Here is a 20,405-nt window from a genome sequence, read left to right on the forward strand (position 1 = left end):
TCAGGGTCACCTTTGACTCTGGCCCCGGATGGAGGAGGTGAGGCCCAGCGCGGTGGAGAGACTGCCTGGGGTCACACAGCCGCGGCGACTGCCCCCAGAATGCACCCGATGCCGTCAGCGTGACCCCGCCCCGGCGGCCTGTGTGCAGGGGCTCCGCTAAGCTGTGGGCCGCCCTAGGCCTGCTGCGTGAGGCGTGGGGCTGCTGGGGCTTCCTCCAGCCAGATCCCGGGGCCGCCCCCCTCCCTGCTGCCTCCCCTCCCACCCGCCCTCTCCTCCCAGCCCTCTCTGTTGGCTGGATGCTCTGGGGGGCAGGGCCCGAAGAGCGTTGCTGTTTGTTCTGGACTCCAGGCCGCACCCCACCGGCCCTTCCCTTTCTGCAGAGAGGACTGACCCCAGGGACATCTCTGTCTGGCCTTCCGCACCAGCGGGCCCGGCTGCCTTCACGTTTCTTCCTTCCACAGACCAGGCCCGGCTCCGCGTGGCCTTATCCTGCGCCCCCCTCATCCTCCCGCACCCCCGACTCCCGTGGCCATTCGGTTGCCACATCTGGTGGCCACAGCTGGCCCCCGTGGCTGTCTCCAGGTCTCAGGTCTGGGATTTGGGCGTCTCTATGGGCTCAGGTGTGGCCCCGCCCCTCTGTCCTGGCTGCTGGGGGTCTGGGGCCTGTGGGCGGGGAGGAAGGGGCAACCCGCGTCTGAGCACCCCTGGCTCCATGTCCTGCGCCGCCAGCAAGCGGGGGTGGGGTGGGGTGGGGGGGCAGGCAGGCTCTGGGGGCCCTGAGCGGGGGAGCGCATCCGTGGCCGGGTGGAGCAGGACTGAAGCCAGCGGCCAGGAGACGGGGTGGGGGTGCAGGGCCCCTGGGGTGCGGTGGCCGGCCGGTGGTCGGCTTCCGGGTGTGCTTGTGAGCCTTGCTGGGGAAATGAATCGCACACCTGCGCCCCCACTACTGATCTGCCAGCTGCCTTTGGAGGGAGGCCCTGGAGGGCCTGCGTGGGGGTGAGGCGTGCTGTGCCTTTGTCTTTCTCGATTGAAAGAACATGCTCCCCACCCCCACCCCGCCGTGAATGTGGCTCCTTTACTACACGTGGGAGACACCTGAGCCCCGCCCGCCCCTCGCCCGCCCCGTCCCAGCCGCGGGTCAGCTCAGCCTCCTGGCCTGGCCAGTCCTGGTGCTTGGGGGCCTGGGGTCAGGAGCCAGGGTGGGGACCCCTGGGTGCACTGGGTTCCTGGGGGAGGGTCTTTGCAGGGATTGGAGTCCCTCAGGGTTAAGACTTCCTGGCATTAGTGGGGCTGACCCTTCCTCCCGCCTCGACCCCTCCAGTCCTGGGTGCTCTTGCTGCCCCCTGGGGTCCCCTTGGGCAGGGCAACGTGGGTGGGTTCAAAGTGCCCCCTCTGCCTGGCACAGCCGCTGTTCGGCTGAGTCCGTGGAGCCTGGGGGCCTGCCCGTGTCCCTCCCACTCCCTCCGCGGCGCCTCCTTGAGGAGCGGCTGTGGCTTGGGCGAGGACAGAGCGGGCGGCTGGTGGGCAGTGGGACAGCCCCTGGCTGCTCGAGGCTGCCCACTTGGGGGTGGCTGCAGGCCGGCGTGGGCAGGCCGGCTGGCCGCGGCGTCATCCCGCTCTCCTGCGTGTGTGTTTACCGGTGGCCCTGCGAGGGCTGGCTGGCGGCGTCCGCTCCCTCTCGGCCTCCTGCTCCTGTTTCCAAAATAAACAGGCCGGAGGCTGGGTGTGCAGGGCTGGCGTCAAGGCCAGGCCCCGGGACCACAGGAGGAAGCCCCGAGCCCGGCCGGGCGCTGTTTCACCCCCTCGATCCTCGCTGTGCGTGGGGCTCCTTGTGCCCGGACGTGCCGGGCTGGAGCCTCCCTGTGCTGGTGCCAGCCACCACCCTCGTGGGTCCCTGCTTGCCCCGCGGGGCGTGCACTTGGGGCTGCTAATTCACCCCTCTCCGTGGAGAAGGCCGTCGCGGGGTCGCGCTGGGGGCGGCCCCTTGTGTTGTTCAAGAGGAGTATGGAAGTTGCAGCCCGGTGGGGGCCGAGGCTCCCGGCCTCGTGTCCGTACCAGCACTCCAAGTGCTGATGAAGCACCGTGCTGGGGATCCCCGCTAGTTTAAGGGGTCGGGGAAGAAAGAGGACAGTGCTGTTTCCAGGTGCAGGGTCGCGCAGGCAGCTGAGCGCTGGTGTCTCCGGGCCTGGCCTGGCCCCCTCGCTCTCAGCAGCCTCCCGAGCTTGGCTGCTGCAATTACTCTAATTTCCTGGATGGGACGTGGAGGTGACTGGTCCAGGGCCATGGGCCAGGCTCCGCTTCTGGGCCTCTGTCTCCCAGTGGAGGGCAGGAGAGTGGGTGTGGTTGACACCCCTTCCTGATCCCCATCACCGGGGCTGCTCCCCTTATGCCGCCCGCCAGGGACCCTGGGTTGCACCCTCAGGGTGCCCGGTGGGGTGCAGGCCACCAGATGCTTCATTCAAGTGCAGAGACCGCAGCTCCCTCCTGAGTGACTCCCGCGGCCTCTAGTCGGCGGGTGCGTGGGCTCTGCAGAGGATGAACTTGCGAGCCGACGGTCAGTCCCGCCAGCGGCTGCCCCCCCATGAGGAAATTACATGTTAGGAGCTTGAAGCCAGTGGAACGGGTCAGCCAGCTCGGGCTTCTGACCCCGCCCCGGTGGGGGTAAAGTCACGTTGTCTGGCGCCGGCCTCCAGAGGACAGGGCCCTGTTGTGCTGCGGGGCGGGGGGGGGGCACCCTTGTGGCGGTGGGGGGGTCCGCCCTCATCCCGGGCAGACTGACGGGCCCAGTGCCTGTCGGGAGGGGCAGCCCTGACCCAAGGAGCCACTGGCCGTTCACACACCAGGCCCGCTGTCGTCTTTAGGTTGTGTTGATAAATGTAACATAGAGTTTGCTTTCTTAAGCATTTTTAAAACAAGATTTATTTATTTATGCACACAGGAACTGGGGTACAGGCCAGAGATGCCAGTGAGTGAGCGGAATCACTGGAGACAGAGTGGGGAGCAGAACAGGCAGACTGACTGAAACACACTGCTGAGGGGAGCAGCGGGGAGACAGGAGAGGTCTGCTGCGCCCTGTGGGGAGCTCCCTGGCTGGGGATCGAACTCGTGCTGCAGAGGCTGCGGACAGCTTCACAGGCTGCATCTTAACCCCTTGAACCACCAGGGAGGCTCTTCTTAAGCATTTTTTTTTAAAAAAGATTTATTTATTTATGCCCACAAGAACTGGGGCACAGGTCAGAGACACAGGGGGGTGAGAGGATTCACCAGAGACAGAGTGGGGAGCAGAACAGGCAGATCTACTGAAACACACTGCTGAGGGGACCACGGGCGAGCCAGGAGAGGTCTGTTGCGCCCTGTGGGTTGCTCCCTGGCGGGCTGGGATGGAGCTCGTGCTGCAGAGGCTGCGGACAGTTTCAGAGTGCGGTGCTCAACCCCTTGCGCCACCAGGGAGGCCCTTCTTAAGCATTTTTAAAAACTTAATGGAGGTGACGCTGGTTTGCCCGTCACCTACGCTCACTGTTCCCGAGGGAGGGTTCTGGGTGCGGAGCCCGCCCAGGTGGGTGGTGCTGGGGCGCCCTCCCCACCCCGCCGGGGCCTGAGCTGGACAGCGTCCCGGGGCGGAGCAGCCTGCGCGGCCGGAAGTCGCGGGATGTGTGGGTGGGGGTGGCAGGGGCCAGGGGCTGAGCAGGAGCGTGGGGATCCCCCAACCGCTTGTCGGAATCTCACTGGACCTGGGGGGCGCAGGGCACGGGAGGTCAAAGGTCGAGGCCTAACTGAGAAGGAGGCTGGTCAAGGGGGCGTCTGTCACCCCACTTCTCACCTCTCCTCTTCCCACACCCAGACGGGCCCCATTAAAGGCCCTGAGCCTGCGCCCACCACCCGCACCTGACCCCGCCCCAGCCCCGCAGCGGCCCCGGCGTCTCCCGGTGACCGCGTCCCTCGGCCCGCGTCCAGGCGCCGCGCGGGGCCTCTGTCCTCTGCGGTCGGAGCAACAGCTGCTGGCTGCCCTTGAGGCACCCCAGGTGGCGCTTAGGCACCCCAGTTGGCCCTTAGGCACCCCTAGTTGACCTGGAGGACCAGGGTGGGGGGGAGACTGCCCTGTCTGACCAGCGTTTCCTCGGGGCCTTCCGTCTCTTGGGGACCCCACCCCGACGGGGCCCCGACGCACAGCCCACCTGCAGGCAGCACAGCCAGGACCTGACCCGGGGGTGGCCACTCTCCCCCGGGGCGAGCCTCCAGCACCGTCCCGCTGAGGGGGTTGTGGTGGGCTGGGGTGTTCACCTCGGATTTCCCCTTCAACTGCGGGGCGTGGCTGGGGTGGCTGCTTGTGTTCTGCCTGCCCCGGGCCGGAGACTGAGCCCCAGCAGGCGCCACCCCCCTTCCCCCCAGCCTGGTCTGGAGTCCTGTCGGGGGCGGGGCCCCGGGCTGCTCTGGATGCTCAGGACACGTGGTGGACAGCGGGCCTCTGTCACCCCCACTCCGGGGCTCACTTGGGCAGATGCCCCCTCTGGCCTCCGTCCCTCCTCTTTCAGCAGCGGCTCCCCACCTCCCCAGGGCTTTTGGGGATGTATGGGGACGAAGGTGAGAACAGAGCTGCGGGGGTGTCTGGCGAGCACTGTCACCCCGTTCCGGCCTCTGCGTCCCATGGCTCCACGCCGCCGTCCCTGGGCGCTGGGGGCTGGGAGGGGTCTACCCTGGGCTTTCCCTGGGGGAGGACTCGTGTGGTTGCTCCTGGGATGTGGGGGTCCATAGGGCAGGGGCTGCTGGCTGCTTGCAGAGAGGTGGGTTCACAGCACCCAGAGGGGCCCAGCTGTCCACCTCCTAAGCCTGGCTGTCCCTGGACACGCTCCTTGGGGCCCCTGGGTGGGTGGGTCCGGCAGCTGAGGCTTTGTCCCCCATGTGGGGTGCGCGTGTGTGTCTGGGGGCCTCTCTGTCCCCATCACCCCATCTCCAGCTCTGCTAGTTATGCTTCCAGGCAATTAGTTTCTGCAGGAAATCCCCGAGGGCTCCCTGGGGTGAAGAGGTCACTTTCTGCCAAATGGGCCCGCAGACGCCTCTGCCCGCCCCCACGGAGGCCAGGCCGGCTGTGACGCCCTGCTGCCCGGCTGCCCCTGGCTCCCCCCTCAGTGGGCCTGCGGTGGGGCCCTCTGTTGAGAGTCTGAGTCTCCCTGCCTGGGGTCTCAGCACCTGCCATCAACCCCCTTCTGTGACCTGGGAGAGCAGGACTGTCTGGGGTCTGAGAGGTCTCTGGGGGGCTGCATCACCCCAAAGCTGCCTCTCACTTTGAGAACTCAGCCATGCCCTTCCTCTGCCCCCTGGCCCCAAGCTGGGGACTTAGGGTCTTGCTGGATCTGGGAGGCGGGTTTGCGTGAAGACCGTCCTCAGAGCAGCTGAGCCGAGACGCGCGGAGGGCGTTCTGGGTGGGGCTCCGACAGGCCAGGTTTCCGGAGGTGTCCCCTGCGAGGGCACGGGGGCTGATAGACACCCTGGGCCAGGTCAGGACGGGCTAGGCTGGATCTGGGCTCCTGCCTGCTGCCCTCCTCCTAGGAGGTTCCGGTCACCGTGGTGTCTGAGCACAGCCCTCAGGCCGGGACTCGGGGGCCTGTGATTTGACCAGTCGAGGTCCCGGGACTGGTCCCGCCTCTCAGTGTCCCTGGGGACTGAGGGAGCACTGCTGAGTCCCTGCATAGTGTCCCCAGCAGCTGCAGTCCAGGCACCCGAGGGAGCCCCGCGTTTCTGGAGGGGGGGGTGTTGGGGGCCGGATCTGCTCCTCCCCTACCCGTGCTGCAAGTTGGCGCTGGTGCGGGCAGAACACCTGCCACCTGGGGCACCCGTCGCCCGCCAGGGCAGTGACTCATCACTGCAACCACTCAGAGGAGGTGCCGCCGCTTGCCTGAGTTGGTTCGCCAGGCCCCCACCGTCCTCACACCTTTATCCCACCTTTGACCTGCCAGGGGAGGGCCTGCTCTGTGCTCCCCCGCGGCCCAGCCTCGCGGCTGCGCGTTCCAGCAGGGTGGGAGCGGCGGTGATGACGCGTGTGCATTCACAGACGGTGAGTGGCCATGGCGGCCACCCAGACAGCCGCCCAGAGCCTCCGCTGAGGCCGGGGGTGGGGGGGGGCCCGCTTGGCAGCCCTGCCCCGATGCCTGCAGGCCGGTCCCTCTGCTCCGCACGCCCCCCACCCCCCCAAACCCGTATCAGCCAATCCTTCGGAAGACGGGAGGAGCAGCAGAGCTGTCGGGTGGGGGTTGCAGGAATAAAATCACCTGGTCGGGACCCCCCTCGTGCTGGCTTCTGGTGACGTGGCCTCAAGGAGCTGGCGCCCAGTGGCACCCCGACGTGGAGGCTGGGTCCTGCCTGGAAGCTGCTGGGTGGCCTCTGCGAATCACTTACATCTTCCTAGCTGGGTTTTAGGTTTCCCGACTGTAAATTGGAGAATTTGGACCAGATGGTACAGGCTGCTTCCACTGAGGACTTTTGAGTTTTCTCACCAATCGCTGCAAGCCTTCCCGTCGGGAGCAGCTGAAGCTTGGGTTCTCATCTGGCCCTCTCCCCGCCCCATGAGCACGGAGCTTGGTGGACACTGGGCAGCGCTGCGAGACTTGAGGCCGTCGGCCCGGGTGCTAGGCTGGGCCGGGGCTGTGCCCGCTGGTCGGCTGTGGTGGTGCAGGCTGCTTTGGGCTCGGTGCAGACAGTGGCAGAGGCTGCAACTGACTCCGCATTTGACTAGTGATGCCTGCAGGAGCACAGCAGGGGAGTTTGCCATCCTGATGTAATGAGCTTCCCTAATTTCATTTTTTTTATTTTTTTTATTTTTATTTTTATTTATTTATTTTTTTTTATAGAGGCATGTTTTTTATTTATTTATTTATTTATTTATTTGTTTGTTTGTTTTTTTGTTTATACATGCACTGGGTACAGTCAGAAGTGCGGGAGGGTGAGAGAATTCACCAGAGCCAGAGCGGGGAGCAGAGCAGGCAGAAGGACCGAAGGACACTGCTGAGGGGAGCAGCGGGCGGCAGGAGAGGTCTGCGCGCCATGTGGGACTCTCCTTCAGTGGCTGGGGAGCAGCCGGGTATCGAACCGGCGCAGCAGAGGCTGCGGGCAGCTTCGCAACCCAGCGCTCAACCGCTGCGCCACCGGGGAGGCCCAGCTTCCCTAATTTCAAAGCCAGGGAAACCCAGCCAGACTGAAGAGGCTGAGGCGCCCTGGCTGGCTTGGGACTCCTGCCCCCTGTCTGGCATGGAGTCCTGCTTGGCCTTTCCATCACCCACTCGCCAGGTCTTGAACAGCTTCTACAGTGCACAGGCACAGGTGGGTGCTTCGTAAACACGGGCTGGGGTGCTGCGGCTTCTCTCCACCCCACCAGCGCCCTGTCCATGCAGAGGCCTTGGAGCAGCTTCCCAGGGGGGCGTGCGGCTCTGGCTCCCCACAGCACCTGCCTCTTAGCCATTCCCACTGCGGACGCCCAGCCTCTGCTTCCAGCCTCCTCGCTCCTGGTTGCCACCATATATACCACTGGAACCTGTCCTGGCCACACCTCCTGCCCTGGCTTGGGCCTGGGTTCCTTCCGGAGGTGTCAGGGTGAGGCTCGGGGCTTTCCTACACCGGCCGGGACAGCCAGCCGGCGTCCCTGGTGGAGGCGGAGGGGCTGTGTCAGGTGGTGAGGGAGCCTACCCCCCATACCCACTCAGGGAGGCAGTGATGTCTGCACCCCCCACCTGACACAGCTTCAAAGCCACAGGGACTGGGGGCTGGCTCCCGCCCGTCCCTCCTCTTGGCCTCCATCAGTGATCAGTGGGTCTTACAGGCCCTGGGCTACCTAGAATCTGCCCCCCCAACCCCTGACCCTGGGTGGTGTCCAGTCCCAGCGGGGATGTCCCCACCTCTGCTGCTCAGCCTCCTCTGAGGAGCCCACCTTGTGCACTGTGGCCCGGGACTTGTGGGTGTGGTCCTTGCTGGGGGGACTACACACTGGGGCCCAGCGTTTGGTTCCTGGTAGAGAAGTGGGGCTGACCCTCAGAGGAGGGGGTGAATGGGGAGCAAAACAAGGTCCAGTCTGCATCTGTCCTGGAGCTGTCCTGCCTTGGTGGGGAGAGCTAGGGCTGACGCCTAGCCTTTGGCTTCCTGCGTGGCTATGACTGTGCTCAAGCATGGTCTTCTGCCCCAGCCTCTCCAAGCTTCCATTTTCTCCACTGCACAACAGGGCAGTCTGCCCCCGTGGTGGCGGGTGGCCGCGGACACAGGCCAAGGGCATGGTAGCTGCTCAGAGTCCATGCCAGGGGCTGCACTGGACAGAGGGATGTGAAACTGCTGCCAGGGGCGCGTCATACACCCTGTCCTTATCAGGAGCCAGGCTGAGGGATCCCTTTTGTGGGCATTTGTCCATCCATCCGTCCATCATCTGTCCATCATCCGCCCATCATTCCATCCGCCATCTGTGATCCTCTCTCGCTCCCTCCCTCCTGGAACCCCGAGTCGCCTACAGGGTGTAAGACACCACGACAGCGAACATCGGTCCCTGGGGCTCGGGGTGGTCTCTTGGTCTCTGCACTGAGGGTCCCAGCAGACCCACTGGGAGTGGGCAAATGCAGCTCAATTTTGAGGCATGTTTCAGACACCCCAAAAACTTAGTTCAGGGGCAAGAAGGAGGAGCGGACCCCTTCTCAGCTGTCCAGACCCTCTTCTGCAGGTCGTCTTGTGTTCCCCGCCCCAGAGGCAGGCGCGTGCAAGAGGCCGTTCCCCGTTTGTTCTGCATGTCCTGCCTTCTCCTTCCCTCCTCAGTGGCTGTCCAGCTCCGGCCCTCTTTCTAAGGCTCCTTCCCTGCGTGCCCCCCAAAGGGGCTGAGTCCCTGCTCCAGCGAGGGGTGTCCATGCGCTGCCTGGCTGTCTTGCAGGTCCCCCCAAGTGCCCATCCTCATGCTGCTGAAGGAAGCCCTCCCGTCGCAGGGTGGGGGGAGAGCCCACCTGTCGCGGGTCGGGGGAGCCCTCCTGTCCCGGGGGGCGGGGAGCGCGGGGCCGAGAAGCGGCACTTTCTCGGCTTTGTTCTGGGGCCTGCTCGGTGGCAGCGTGATCCCTGCGTTTCATAATTAATCACCCCTCCTGGCGCCTGCCATTCTGCAGCAGCGCCCCCAGCTTCTCCTGGCCTTGCTCTCGGTGGGAGGGCGGAGTGAGAAGCGGGTGCGGGCCCAGCTGGAGAAGGCGGCTTGGGCCGGCTGCAGCGCTCGCGGGAGGCGGGGGAGTGTCCGGGCAACGTCCGGAATGAGGGTGGCCCTCTCGCCGCTGGGCGGTGGAGCTGGGCTGGGAGGGCGTCCAGACGTGGGGTCGCAGCTGATCCGGAGGGGCTGCGCTGGGCACCCGGGTCTCCTGTTCACCGAGAGCGAGCAGCGGCCGGGGGCTGGGCCAGGAAGCCTCCTGTCAGCGTGGCCTTTGTGGGCACAGGGCCGAGGGCCCCGCTCACCTCCCAGCCACCACTCACCTGGCCGCCGGTGTGCAGGAGCCCTGGGCCTGGCCGAGCCTCCAGCTGCCCTTTGGGGGGACTCGTGTCCATGTTGTTCTTCCCGGTCTTCCCTGACCGCTTTGGTTCCGGGTGGACAGGACACGTGTGGGCCTCAGGGGGTGGCAGCTGCCTTGTGCTGCCTGCCGGCGGGCTTGTTCCGGCAGAGGGTGCAGGGCACGGACGTGGGGGGCCAGCACAGTGAACTGTGGGCTTTGGGGCGCTGGTGGTGCCCGATGCTCCCCCCCAGGGGCCAGGCCTCTCGAGGTTCCTCCTCCCATCATTTCCCTGCGCTCCCACCTGCACACACTCCTGACCCCCCAACCCCCCCCCCCAGGGCTCCCTCCTGCAACCCCCCCAGCCCCCACCGTCTGGGGGCCAAGCCAGAAGCGGCTGCTGAGGAGCTGGCCCCGCGGCTGAGCTGCCGTATGTGGAGGGAGGGCTGGGGGAGCAGGTGTGTGTGTTTTCCTTTCACTCGTTAACCAGGACGCAGAGGCCAAGTGGAGATAAAAGTTAGGAAAATGTCATCCCTTGACATTTATGCTTTCAGAGGCCTGGGTGGAGGGTGGAGGCTTTTGATCACGGCCGGAGCACAGCAGCAGGGGTCCCAGATCCCCGGTCCCCGCAGTGAGCAGACCATGCAGGAGGTGCCCGGGGTGCCCCCGCCCCATAGCTCTCTCGGGGCTGCTCCCAGCAGCCGCTGTCCTGGCTGGGCCCAGTGCGGCATCCCTGGGGGAGTCGGAGGCCGGGCGCCCCATTTAGGGAGCTGCCCCTGTCCGGTGCCAGGATCTGGAGCTGGGCCCTTCACAAACCACCGCGACAGGCCACGCCTGGAGCCCAGTGACCAAGGGCGCGGGACGGAGGTCACAGGCCAACACGGCAGGCCTGGTTCTGTCGGGGAGCACGGGACGGGGCCATGGCGGCGTCTGGCCCGGGCCCTAGCTCCCCGGCTCCCCTCTGTCTTGGAGCGCTACGCTCGGGACCAGGTGTGGGTTTGCACCAGCTGCAGGTGGCCCTGGTTTCTGTCTCCAGGACCAACACTCACCTCGCTGACTGCGCTGTGGATGCTGGAAAGGCCTGAGTGGCTCAGGGGTGGGGACCGCTTCCTCGGGGGGTGGCTCCAGGACCCAAGGTGGCCCAAAGGTCCAGCGGCGCCTTCGCAGAGCCTACCAGAGAGCTCAGGACATGCAACCTCACTGTGACCTCCGCCCTCCAGAGCACCTAGGATAACAGCCGGGCTGCTCCCTGTCCAGAGAGGCCCCGGTGGCTCAAGTCCAGGCCCCGGCCCCGCGGAACACGCCCCCTGAGTCAGGGCTATGGGGCACAGAGGAGCCCTGTCCCGCCGAGTCCCAGCTCCCGCCCCGCCCAGACATAGTGGCCTGGAGGGCGACGCCCAGCACTGCGTGTGCCTTGGCGGACACAGACTCTTTCCTGTGGCCCGCGCTCCCCTCCCTTAAGGGTGACTGTGCAGCCCAGCTGGGGCTCTGGCGCGTGTGCTCGGGCAGACTGGCCTGGTTGGGGCGTGGGGGTGCTCCAGGGTGACACTCAGGGAGGCCCATGCGATGCCTTGGATGGCCAGTGCCCAGGGGTGTCTGTTAATTTCACAAGAGGTCATCACGTCTCGTCCCTGGTCATGTGCAGGCCCCACGTGTCCCCCATGTGCACACGCAGACTGTACCTGCACGTGTGGGGTGTACCCGCCAGCTCACGCACACCCAGCTCACGCACCGCACCCTCACAGGTGTGCACACGTGTGTCATGCACACATACTGCTCACGTGTGTTCCTGTAGTAGTCTCAAAGTCAAGGCTGGCATGATGTCTAGCCGGGCAGGTGGCCATTATCCCGTGCCGCTGTCAGCAGCTTCCTGCTGCACCTGGGAGCCTGTGCCCTGCCTCGGTTTCCTCACCAGCGCTGCAGAGTCCCAGGCCCACTTGCTGCCTGTGCTTTGGAGATTGTGGAGTGATGGCACTGGGGCTTTGCGGCTGGGGCCCAGGGGTCCTGTGTGTGTCTGGAGGAGGCTGGTGGGGCCATGGGCAGGATTGGGCTGGCAGTGGCCTCTGGGGAAGAGTAGCCACTCGTGGCTGAGCACTTGGCACAGGTCTGCGGTCTGGGAGTGACCCCCAGGGACCCTTGTGCCAACTGTGCCTGGAGCTCTGTGCCCCAGCCCCCCAGGGAGCAGTGGTCAGAGGGAGAGGACTGGGCCCTGCACTTGGACCTCAGGCCGCTGTGTGACTTTTCCCAAGTCACTCGGCCTCTCTGGGCCTGCGTCCCCGTCTCTGAAGCGGGTTCACCGACACGGGCAGTCCCTTGTGTCGTAGCTTCCAGGACAGCAGCTGGAGTGATGCTCAGTGAGCGTGGCCCACTAGCAGCCCCACCAGTGCCGTCTTTTTGGTGGGAAAATGAGATTTAGGAGGGGTCTAAGGGCTGGCACTGGAGGCCTGGGCCTAGCCCTGCTCCTCCCAGGCTCTGTGCTGAGCTCCACGGCCCCATGAGTGTCCACGCGCAACTTTGCTCACTTGACAGAGGGCGGGGCATCCGAGCAGTCCACGCCCTGTCGCTGCTGGTCGAGAGGCTGCAGGACTTGGGGGCTGCTCTGTCCGGGCCAGTCTCCTTGCCGCGCGTGGCCTTTCACTGGCCCCCCGTGAGATTACAGAGGCCTCTTTTTGTCTCCCCAGGTCATCTCTGCCGTGTCAAGACTGTCCCAGCACAACATCGCACAGAACAAAGGGATCAGGTGAGCCCAGCCGTGGGCGCCGGCGCCGGCCAGGGCCGGGTGGAGCAGATGCCCTGGCCTGCATCTTTGTGGTGGATCTGGACGTGCCTTCGGCTGCCTTGCGGTGCTGGAGGGGCGGGAGGAGGGAGCCTGGCATACACCGGGGAGGGCTTGCGGGTGTGTTACTGATGGCTGCAAAATCTCTTTCGATTTAGGTAATAAGATCAGCAAATTAATCCTTTCACAGATCATTGCCCACCTAACTGCCCTCTCCAGGCGCCAGAACCCCTCTTGCCGGCTGCCGGTGCTGCTGTGTGGCCGGGCTGGGCGGCGCCAGGGTGGGTCGCGGTCCGGCTGTGCGGCCCTCTGCGCGGGCTGCTCTGTTCTCTTTCGCTCAGCCTCGATGGCAAAGCTCGGCCTCTGGGACCCCTTGAGGAGGCCCCGCGCTGGCCTCTAACGTGGGGGCGGCAGGCTGCTCCAGATGAGAACTGGCCGTTGCAGAAGCGACCTCGGCTCAGGTGTCCAGAGCCTTAAATGGGAACTGGGCTCCAGATTGGGAGGGTCGAGCCCAGGACCCTACTTTCCTCCACGTCCCTATAGGACTTAGGGGACTCTGGAGGGATCAAGAGGCTTGGGGGCCGAAAGGAGGCCTGCTGGGGTCCTGCTGACGTGCAGCGAGGCGTGAAGGGGGGTGAGGGAGGGACCCCGCCTGTGGGGGTGGGCACAGGTGTGGGTACCCAGCCCGGGCGCCCCGTGAGGCTGGCGCCCCTCGGAGTCACTGGCGCAGTTGCGGCGTCCTCTGCGCCGTGTCCCCGATGGCTTGGAAATTCCTTTGAATCGAGTGTTTTGTTTCTTCTGAGGCGAAGTGCAGGCTAGGCTGTCTGCAGAGGCTCCTGAACTACACACTAAGCACGTGAAAGCGTATTTGTACCACGCTCGGGGCGCAAAGAATAAGTAAAACAAAACCCGTCCTCACCACCCGCTCGGTCCTGGAGCACCCGCGGGCCTCGGGCCTCCAGCCCCGGGCCGTTCTGTCTTTCTGGACGCTGTGGGGCAGCTCCGGCGGGGACGGCTCCCGTCAGTCCCTCCGGCGTCCTCTGCCCACGAGCCGGGTCCCAGCCGCGCCTCCCCGCCGCGTCCTTCCTGCGCGTGTCCTGCCGCCCAGCCCTGGTGGGAGTGATGGGAGCCCTGAGCGAGGCCGTGAGGAGTGCGAGTCCGTCAGTGTCTCCCCACGTGGGCCCTGGCGCGGGAGCCCAGCCACGGCCCTCGTGGCATGGACACCGGCCTCCAGCAGCCTCGGCCAGTGCGAAGCCGCGCTCCGGCTCTGCAGGCCCATCCACCCCCTGCAGGCGCTGGGGGCCCTGGCCCTCGTTTACAACTGGCCAGGAGACCCTGCCTGTGGCTGGAGGGGACCTGCCTGTGGCGGTGCCCTCGGGGGCTGGCCCTGTGCCAGGCCATCAGCCTCTCCGTCAGCAAGGCTCTTGGGACAGCCGAGACCCCAAGACAGCCACCCCAGGCCCAGGCAGGACGCCCCAGGGCCCGGGGCTCCTCCGGAAGCTGGGCAGGGCCAGGCCTGGCGGGACGTGGGGCTGGGGTGCCCCTTACCGCACTGGAGCCGGGGGGCGGAGGGGAGGGCGAGGAGGAAGGTGTTCGCAGAGACCTCTGAGGTCTGGTCTCAGCGGCGCTTCGCCGCCCTCCGCCCACCCGCCTCTCCCTCTGCTCACTGAGCCCCACGACCTTCCCGGGTCCTCTCCTTCCACGTCCTGGCACAGACCCTCCCACGTCGGCCAGTGCGGCCCCCCGGGTAGCACGCCGAGCTGGGGTCATCTCCCGTGTCCACACCGTGGCTGAGCGGTTGCCGAGGCGCAGGCCGCGCCCTTGGAGGGCAGCCCCTCACCTCGGCCCCGCCAAGAGTGTTTCTCCGTGGTGGCAACTACAGGCGGCTCCGGTTTGGCCGAGCCCTTTCCTTCCCTGAAAGCCCACGGGACACGCCTGCCGCCCCAGCTCGTCCATCCTGCCCCCCGGGTGGGAGCCCAGCGGGCGCCTTTGAAAATGATCATTTTCACAACCTCGCACTTTGCATAATGAACCGATTTGCCATAAAAGCCCCAGTTACGCTCCTCAGAGGCTGGAGAATTGGAGACTCGCTCTGAGCCCCCCCCACCCCCGCCGCCACCCGGTGCTGGCTGGGGTGGGCCGTGGTGGGCGTGCCGGGGCAGCCCCCAGCTCAGCCTGTGGGGCGCAGCCGGCGCCGGCCCTGCAGGTTAGGGGCCCTGAGGCTCTGGAAGGTCGGAAGGGAGGAGAGAATGTGGGCGAGTCTCAGCAACTGAGCCGGAGGCGAGGCCCAGGCGCCCTCAGTGCACAGGGGCCTCTGTCGGTCACTCGCCAGCAATGGCCCCTGCGGGGGCACGGGGGGGTCGGTCCCGGAGCTGCTGTCCGTCCCTCAGCGCGGGGTGAGCCTGGCCCTGGGCCGTGTGGTTCGACCTGAAGCTTTGTGGGCTCCCCTGGCTGCCGGCCGGGCTGGGGCCGAAGGGTGGCCTCACACCCGGGCTGGTGCCTCTGGAGGGCCGACGCCAGACACCCTGGGGCTCAGTGCGGGGACTGTCCAGGCTTGCCCAGAGCAGCTCAGAGCTGGAACTTGTAGTCCTCCTGTGCTGACCTGCTCCGCCCTCCTGCCCTGGCCTGTCCCTGTTCTCCCGTCCTGACCTGTCCCCGCCCTCTAGCCCTGGCCTGTCCCTGTCCTCGTGTTCTGGCCTGTCTCAGTCCTCCTGGCCCGGCCTGGCCCCAGTTGGGTGCAGCCACTGTGTGCTGCTGTCCCTCAGGGCATGAGGGGACAGATCTGAGACCGGGGGGCAGGCCAGAGGCACCCAGGTGGGTGGTCAGTGTGCCCTGCAGATGAGGAGGAAGGAGCGAGCCTTGTGGGCAGGTCTGGGGCACTGGGCCGAGAGGTGCTGGGGAAGCTCTGGGCTCGTCTGCGGAGAGGGTCAGGCTGGGGCAGCGCAGGCCCCATCTGGGCTCTGGCTGCGAGGGGCAGGCCCACGGTCGCCTAGGGCAGTGTCTCCAGGACGTCGTCCAGGGCACTCTCCGGCCCCAGGTGGACAGTGGGGGCTCCTGGAGGCTGGGGCCAGCGAGGCACTCATGTGGCCATTTCAGGGAGGAAACAGCTGGACACGTAGAAGTGGGGTGCAGGCCAGAGGTGTGGGGGGTGAGAGGGGTCCCAAGAGGCAGAATGGGGGCAGAACAGGCAAATCCACTGAAACACACTGCTGAGGGGGCAGCAGGGAGTCAGGAGAGGTCTGCTGTGCCCTGTGGGCAGCTCCCTGGCCGGGGATTGAACTCCGTGTTGCAGTGGTGACAGCCTGAGAGTCACCCCCAGGCCACCATGGAGGCCCGGGTGCCTTCTATCCGTGTTCAGAGCTGCCCTGGGGAGCAGCTGGGGTGTGGCGAGGCCAGCCAGGAATGTGGGGGGCGCTTGCTCTCCCAGGGGCGGCCTGGGAGAGCTGCAGTGGTTGTCTCCTGTGCCAGTCACCCCAAAGCACCCACAGTCCCAGCACGGTGAGAACCTGACCTGCTCTGTGTCCCAGCGGCCGCAGTGGCTCTTGCCTGCGCAAAGGGCGCCCCTGCCGCGAGGTGGTGGTGGGAGGTGATGGTGGTGCGTCTGGGGCGGCCCCTGGGCCAGCAGCTGGGGCCTGGCAGGGCCATCTGCACACTTGGCGCAGGGATGAGACGGGCACCTGCCATGCTGAGAGGCTTCCTGCTCTGGCAAGAGACGCCCGGGGGAGTAGGTGCGGCCTCGTGCACTACATCTAGGGATGCTCTAGATCTAGATCTAGTCCTCCCCAGAGGACTGCCCCCTGTGGCACCTGTGTCTGGGGGCCTCTCTGGCTGCTTTGTCCTCTAAGCCAGTCCTGGTTGCCCACTGCTCCAAGCCCGCCAAGAAACAGACTGTTCCCACCCGCTGAGCTCCGGGGTCCCGGCTGGCACGGCCCGTGTCCACCCGTGTCCACTTGCCGGCTTGGAGTGGCTCTGCAGAGGCCAGCACTTCCAGCAGCTTCTGGAAGAAGCCCTGGCAGGGGCCAGAGCCTGGTGTGTTTGCCCCAGAGTGAGCTGCCCCTGCCCCCTCCCCACACAAGAGCACTGCATCGGGGTGGCGCAAAGGCCAGCTCGGGGCAGCTCCCCAGACTGTGAACAAGGGGGCGGGGAGTGCCCTGAAGAAGGAAGCAAGCCCTCTGCTGCCTTTGCTCAGGGGCTGGGCTCTGACCCCCGAGGGTGCCCCGTTTTCCGATCTCTAGCTCTCCCCCCGCCCACGGCCACACAGGATGGCTGGAAGCCGAAAGTGACCCCGTGGAGGAAGGAGTACTGTTTGGGGGGCCCTTTGAGAAGCAGAAGTGGGGCCGCGCTGTGTTGTGGGGGCCCTGTGGGGATTTCTGGACAGGCAGCTGCTGCTCTGCTTCCTGCACGGGCATCCCCTGAATTCCCTGGGTGTTGCAAGCAGGAAGCTCACGTCCTGTCCTCAGGAAGCATCAAGGGTGGGCGGAGCCCAGCAGGGGCCGGCGCTCTGGCGGTTAACCCAGGGTTCAGGGTTCGCGCAGACAGCCCTCTGCTCCGTCCCCGCCCCCCTCTTGTACATCGCAGGTGACCCCAGCAGGTGGCCCCACCCGTCGGCGCCTGCAGGTGGGGAGCCATTGCGGGGAGTCGGGGTGGAAGCCGCACCGTGGGGCCAGGACGCCCAGCTGGTGGCGGGACAGGAGCGGGGAGACGTGGCCGCAGAGCCCCGTGGCCCCAGCCCCTCCTGGGCTTTCCGTGCCGGCTGGACCGGGCCCCAGAGGGGGCTCCACTGCCCTCTGTGCACGCGTCTCCCGCACTACGTCGGGGCTGGTGTTGCCAGTCACAACTGGGGGGACCTGAGTACTTCTGGGTGGTCTCTTGAAAGCTCCCCTTGAGGGTGCCTCCTCGTGTCCAGGGCAGGCTCGCCATCATGTTGTTTGGGGGAGGGAGCGCAGGAACACCTGGCGTGCGTCCCTCTGTCACCCGCTCCCCTGTCCCGGCCCCCCAGCCCGGCCCTCCTCCCGCCCGGCCCCGTGCGCCCGCTCGCCTCCTGCAGCCCGCAAACCCAGCCCCTCGACCTGCGTGTCCTCTGGACACTGCCGCCCCAGCATCCCCCGCCAGCACCTGCCCACCCGCCCACCCCCCGCCTGTCCATCCCCGTCCACCACTGTCCATCCTCCACCCGTTCCCCGCCCGCCAGCCCCCCAGCCACCCCCCATCCATCCGTCCCCCTGTCTGTCCACCCGTCCCTCTGTTGTGGGTGACGCTGAAGGAGAACCATTGTGCCCCCGGACGTGTCACCGCGTGACCCTCCTCCTGGTCACCTGACCATGTCCCGGGGCAGGTCACTGCCGGGAGGTGGCTGAGACGGGTCAGGCACTTTGGGGCTGCCCCGAGCACCCTGGGCTGGTGGGCTGAGGGTGGGCAGCCGTGGCTGACGCCACCAGCGCCCCCTGCACCCTCTCCTTTGGGTGGGGGCTGGCAGCTGCCCTCCTGGTCTTTGACTCACCTTGAGGAGGTCCGGGGAGCCCCACATTCCTATTTCTGGAATTGCCCCAAAGTCTGGGGGCAGGATTGTCAGCAGGACGCGCACTATCCCCTTCCTCGCCAAGAGGGGCCTTCGGGTGCAGGAGCAGGCGTGGGCGCCCCCAGAGCCGGGCACAGGGTCCTTGCTCTGCACCTCCCGGGGCTGGTTCTGTGTGGCAGTTGGGGACCCTGCTCCTTGCTCCCCGGCAGGGCCTGGGGGCTCTCATCCCAGGGGTCCGTGATGGGGCACGGGGGCGGGGGGCGGCGGCACTGCTACTGAGACCCACTCACCCGCCCTCCTCTCCCGCAGGCCTTTTCCCTCGGAGGAGACGGCAGAGAACGACGAGGATGTCTACCGCAGCCTGGAGGAGCTGGCAGAGTAAGGGGGCAGGCCTGGGCCGGAGGAGGGAGGGCAGGAGAACCTCTCCACGTGGAGGGGGTGTCGGGTCCTTGCTGGGGTACTGGGGCTTCTGCAGCCCCTCTGCCAGATGAGCTCTCGCTTCACACCTGCTCATTTCTAGAAGACTCCCGGCTTGTCCGGTGGCGTGGAGACTCGGGGGGCTCTTGCAGAGCTGCAGGGATGCGGGGGGAAGGGCTGGCCTGTCCCCGGGGCTGGGGTCCAGGCCAGGCTGGTGGGGGTTCGGGCAGCTGGTATCTCCAGAGCCATCCCGAGCAGAGGATATAGCGGAGGCGGTTTGTGGGTTCGGGGGTCTAGAGCTGAACTTAGGCCTGCCGCTAAGCACAGGCGTCTCCCCTTCTGCACCCCACTTGGCCCTGCCCACTCCTCTAGGAGGGCCCTCCCCCCTGCCTGCCCGTCCTGGCGCTTCTCCTCGTGGCTCTGGAGCCCGGTGCCCACTGGCTTCCCTGGGCCGGGGCTCCCCCAAACCCGTCCCAGCCGGTGGGGCCCGACGCTTTCCGGGAGGGCAGGGGGTGAGGAGGCAGGGCCCCAGCCTGCGGGAGGGACGGCCCGGGGACGTGACCGGCTGCCAGCCCTGGCCCACTGCCCTTGTGGGCGGGGGATGGGGGGAGCTGCTTGGGGCCTGCCGGCCGGCCCGCACTACTGTTGGACAGCGGGGCCCGGCTCCCCCGTGATGGGCGTGTCCTGGGCGGCCCCCGCCTCTCCCATCATCCTCCAGCCCAGGCGCAGGGTCGGCCATGACGGCCTCACTTGCTGGGGGGGCCCGTGCGCCCCTGCATGCGCGCCCTCTGGACCCCCCTGCAGGCCCGTCTTCTTGGTCTCCCGCCGAGGCGTGACTGGTCTGTGACGTGGCCATAGTTTCGGGTGCACCATGGTCCTTGAGTCGCCTCTGTTTTGAAGGGATCCCCGCAGTCAGCCCGGGTGACCCCCTCACTCACGCCCAGGTGCTCGTTACTGTCCTCGTGGTGAGGGTTTGTCAGACCTGCCCTCGGCAGCTGTCCCGCCACCCCGGTGTCCAGGCCACGGCTCCGGGGCCAGCGCGCCGGGCCTGTTTGTTCAGGGGTGTCTCACGGCACCGTCACCCGCCCCCCGAGATCGCCAGTCTGTCCCCGTGTCTGAATGTGATTTATGTGAACAACCCGCGGCCCCCAGGAAGCCCCATCAGTGCCTTGGCCACCTGGAGGGCCCGGGGGTGCTGGGGTGTCCGGTGCACTCCACGTGGGCTCCGGGCTGGAGGGCACCCCGAAGGGCCCGGGGCCTAGCGCCCCTCGGCTGGCTGCGCCTGCGGCTTAGGCTGTCCGGGTCAGGGGGGCTGCAAGTTTCAGGCGGGTGGGCCGAGCTCTGGGGGCTCCTGGGCGCCAGCTGAGTGAGGGGCTGCTCACCCCACTCTAATGGGGACGGGCTCAGGGAGGCGCAGCTGGACATGGGCCCCTGGGGAGGGGACCCGCTGGCCTGGACCCTCCTTAACCCAGTGCAGTCTTCTGCCCGTTGCCCGGTCTCCTGGGGGGCTGTGCAGCAGGTGTCCCCATTTTACAGGTCAGGAAACTGAGGCACGGGGGGGAAGCCGTGCCACACGGCCAGTCATGGCAGAGCCACGATTTGCCCCCAGTCTAGGCCCTGGCCGCCCCCCGCGCGGCCCTCCTCCCGGCCAGCCAGGCGCCCTCCCCCGCCCAATTCCTGCAACTCGCTGCACCTGGTCCGGCGCGTTCGGGCCTGCGGTCCCGCCTGGAGTCAGCCACCCCGTCCCCTTCCCCTGCTCCGCCGCGGGGCGCGGGTCACCTCCTGTGCCCAGCCCGGAGCGCGGCCTCCGGCGCAGCTCAGGAAGACAGGCCCGTGGCAGTTCCGGCGGCCGCATCCCTGCCGGCGCGGGTCGTAAATTACAGGCCGGGGCGCAGCTGAGTCTGGAGCTTGCGGTCGGGTCCCAGAGGCTCCAGCTTAATAAATTTTTCATGGTTCTCCCCCCTTTCCTTGCACTGAAAAGCAAGATTTCCTAGCATCCTGTCCCCACGGACTTGGGGTTGATGCTTAGCGATTACGGCAATTTCCAAGACAAGAGCGGGCAGCCCCCCTTTCCTGGCTGGCCTGGGGGAGCGGGGAGCAGGGGCGGAGCTGAGGCCAGGCTGCATGAGGGGGCCGGCTCGTCCCATCCTCGCCAGGGAGGCCACCTGGTGTGCCCCCGGCCCCTCCTGGACCCCTGACTCTC

At 66.7% G+C, this 20,405-nt stretch overlaps 1 protein-coding gene across 3 annotated transcripts in view; it reads left to right on the forward strand.

The window, feature by feature from the left end:
• The window catches only part of VAV2 (vav guanine nucleotide exchange factor 2), an 86,171-nt gene that overhangs the window by 29,123 nt on the left and 36,643 nt on the right, over positions 1-20,405 (forward strand). For all 3 annotated transcript variants that reach the window (XM_037492920.2, XM_037492922.2, XM_037492923.2), the window contains exons 3-4: positions 12,173-12,231; positions 18,095-18,163. In XM_037492920.2, coding sequence (XP_037348817.1) covers positions 12,173-12,231; positions 18,095-18,163 — 128 coding nt within the window. The remainder of the gene's footprint in view (positions 1-12,172; positions 12,232-18,094; positions 18,164-20,405) is intronic.

This window comes from Talpa occidentalis, unplaced genomic scaffold, assembly GCF_014898055.3.
Source record: "Talpa occidentalis isolate TD23 unplaced genomic scaffold, MPIMG_talOcc4v2.1 talOcc4.7, whole genome shotgun sequence".
NCBI classification, from domain to species: Eukaryota; Metazoa; Chordata; class Mammalia; order Eulipotyphla; family Talpidae; genus Talpa; species Talpa occidentalis.